This window comes from Phalaenopsis equestris, unplaced genomic scaffold (assembly GCF_001263595.1).
Source record: "Phalaenopsis equestris unplaced genomic scaffold, ASM126359v1 Scaffold000263, whole genome shotgun sequence".
NCBI classification, from domain to species: domain Eukaryota; kingdom Viridiplantae; phylum Streptophyta; class Magnoliopsida; order Asparagales; family Orchidaceae; genus Phalaenopsis; species Phalaenopsis equestris.
This window is the reverse complement of record NW_018164705.1, coordinates 575,887-579,356: the sequence shown is the minus strand read 5'-3', so window position 1 is coordinate 579,356 and position 3,470 is coordinate 575,887. Positions and strand designations below refer to the sequence as shown.

At 36.8% G+C, this 3,470-nt stretch overlaps 1 protein-coding gene across 1 annotated transcript in view; it reads left to right on the top strand.

Annotated features, from left to right (window-relative positions):
* LOC110024631 (plant intracellular Ras-group-related LRR protein 1-like) overlaps positions 1-1,527 on the top strand; it is a 14,447-nt gene extending 12,920 nt beyond the window's left edge. The window contains exon 3 of the mRNA XM_020724704.1: positions 639-1,527. Within this exon, the coding sequence (XP_020580363.1) occupies positions 639-1,353 (715 nt within the window). The 3' untranslated portion in view covers positions 1,354-1,527. The remainder of the gene's footprint in view (positions 1-638) is intronic.
* The last annotated feature ends 1,943 nt before the right edge of the window (positions 1,528-3,470 follow it).

Genomic DNA, 3,470 nt, shown 5'->3' with positions numbered 1-3,470 from the left:
AAATTACTAAGTATATATAGACCATTCGCTTCGGCGGTATAAGTCTCCTATAGTCTTGAGTTCGAATCCCAACGACTGCTGTTTCATTAAGTGAGTCCTCAAATATTTAGGCTCATTGGTCCACTCAAACCTAACTGGTGTTGAGTCAGTAGGATGGGTTAGGGGCCTCAAGACCCATTTATATATATATATATATATATATATATGAAAAATCAGTATAAGTCTCCTATTGTCTTGAGTTCGAATCCCGATGACTGTTGTTTTATTAAGTGGGGTCCTCAACCATTTAGGCTCATTGGTCCCCTCAGACCTAATTGGTGTTGAGCCAATAGAGTGGGTTAGGGACCTCACGACCCATTCCTTAAATATATATATATTAAAAAAAAATGAAATCGGTATTTAGCAGAGGCCCAAATACTGATTTCCCGTGTGCTAAGCCCCATGATGAGAGCCCGCATAATGTGCCTAAATAATCGAGAACCCAGTGCCAATGGGGATATATATATAGAGCCAGCAAGGCTTAGGTGAGTGACAAAAGTGAGCCAAAATTGGGATATATATATATATATATATATATATATATAATCTCATCTTCTTCTCCTAAATAACTATATAAGTTCTGATCTACTAATTTGCAGGTCATTGGAAGAATTGCTAATCAACTTCAACCAATTAACACAGCTCCCGGACAGCTTAGGACTTGGTTTAAGCAACCTTCGTCTTCTCTCCGTTCACTCAAACAAGCTAACTTTTCTTCCTTCCACAGCCCACAAACTCTCCTCTCTGCGCACCCTGGACGCCCATCTGAACTCCCTTCTAACCCTCCCCAAAGACCTCCACCTCCTCCCTTACCTCCACTCCATTGATGTCAGCCAAAACTTCCAAAACCTAAACTCCTTACCAGACTCCATTGGCCTTCTCCCTTCCCTTACACACCTCAACATCAGCTATAATTGCATAACTACCCTCCCCGACTCGCTCGCTTGTGCCGCCGGTCTCCGTAGTCTGAAAGCAGAAGGAAACCCGCTCGTTTCTCCGGCGATGGAGGTTGTGGAAAGTGGGGTGGATGGGGTGAGGGAGTATCTTATTGGGAGAATGAATGGTGTGGGGATGAAGGGTAAAGGGAAGAGGGGTTGGATATGGAGGATGGCGAGGTGTGGAATGGTGGTTGATGTGGGGAGGATGAGGGAGATGAAGAAGGATGATGATATGTTTGAGATGGTTTCTGAGTATCACTCTGTTGATGGGGTTTGGTCGCCAAGGAGAAAGTATATGGAGGTTTTGTCATCGCCGCTGAGGATTTTTTCAAGACATCGGTCGGCGCCGGCATCGCCTTCCCCGACGTGGAAGTAGTCCACCAACTCTTAATGGAAAATGTTGTCTTTATATATTTGGTTAAAATTGACTTAAAACTGAGTTTTAAAACTTCTAATTTTAATTTGACAGAGTAACATAAAAGCAAATATATACATGTGGGACTTTTGTTAAATAGGGGCTGCTAAAGACGATTTTAATATGGAGGGATTCCTCCAACTGGTCTACATGTGTCCATGATCTGTTGTTTATGTTTCATTTTGTGGAATGATGAATCATGATGTTATTTATTTATTTATTTATTTGATGTATGATCAAATAAATATTGGTTTAAGACAAATAATTTACCAAAAAAATATGATTTTTCTTGGTTTTATTATTGACTTTATGTTGAATTTTTTGGTTGATTACTCTCTTAATAATCAAAAATACATTTTTATTAATTGTTTTAGGGTAGTGTAGTAAGGAAAGGCATTAGTTTTAGTACGAAAAAATTGTGCAATATTGCAAAATTCAAGTCTAGAAGGTATGCTCTCACTATAAATAAATAAAAAGGAAAAATCAAATTAGAATAATAATATATTTGTAAACATTGTAACATTTTTAATTTTTAACGTAAAATAAATGACAATAAAATTTTTAGTTGGGCTTGGGCTATGCCTGCCTCTAGTGTATGGAAGCCTCAAAGTTAAATAATTTTGGAATCGGATAAAAACTTTAAGTTATTTGTAGAATATTGAAGCAACATAGTATCAAGAAGAAAAGTAGACAAAACATAAAGAATGACAGCGGTAGGTGAAATATATTTTAGTAAGCTGATTGTTACAGTGAATCATAGAGGTATATACAATGACTTAAGAAAATCTAAACTGTTTAAGAGCTATGGATGTACTGTTGGAGGATCAAGTAGTTATTGAAACCCATGTGCAATGTACGGTATAAATGAGCTATAAAAGGTGAGGATGCTATATCAAACCCGCACAAGCTGTTGATCCAAAGATTCACAAGCTTTTCTCTAGAAGTGTGAGTTTATTTGTAGATAAGCCTTTGTTGAAGAGGTTAACTAGTTGATCTTTAGTGGTTATAGCTGAAAGGTAGAAATGATATTGACTTTGATTTGTTTGATTCGAGCTTGAAAAATTATGATTGTTCTCTACTGCAATTGTTGAGACATTATCACATTGAAGAGGTGTGGGTGAATGTTATGGAATATCAAATTCTTCAAGGAATTATTTGAGCCAAATGAAGTCGGGTGCAACTGTGGCTAGAGCTCTGCATTCTGATTCAGCTGAGGACCCATCTAATGTTGATTGTTTTCTTGCATGCCAGTGTATGATGCTAGAATCGAGAAATGCATAGTAACATGAAGTCCCTGCCAGAGTCTGAGTAGGAGTTGCATGTTTGTTCGTGAAATAAGAATACCATGATGCATGGTTCCATGAAGATATTTGAATAACTATTTAAGATGTCGATAATTAATGTGAGGGGCTAATGCAGATGCTAACAAAGTCTGTTGACAGCAAAGGATATGGCATGTCGTGTAGTTGTTAGAGATTGTAATGCTCCGACCAAATGGAAATAAGAGAAGGACCAATGTATGATTGTCGTTGATCCTCTCTTAGCAAAATTTTTTTGTGGAAAAGAAGTTTCTAAAGGTTTGCAGGCAAGCATTCCTTCTCTTTAAAGAGGATTTGTAAGGTAACTAGCATGAGATAGTGGATGTTGCTACCAATATGATTAGCATGAATTCCCAAAAACTAGGAAATGGTGCATTTGAAAGTTTTGTTGTAGGGTGTTCATGAAGTCTGAAACTATTGTATCATTATTTTTTATTATAAGTATATTATACACATAAATCATAATGTCGATGAATTTATTATAATGTTTGTAGAAGTGCAAAGATGGGTCAACCTCGCAAGCGCAAAAATTGAGTGTTTGTAGATATCTAGTTAATGTGGCAAACTATTACTCAGGGGCTTGTTTTAAAAAATAAATAGCATTTTCAAGAAACAAATATGTTTTGGATATCATGAATCTTGCAATCCTTGTTGCTGTGCCTTGTAGACCTTCTCATTTAGTGGCCCCATGTAGAAAGTCATTTGCAACATTTAATTGTTATATTTTTCAATGATGATACATGCCAATGATTAGTAAGA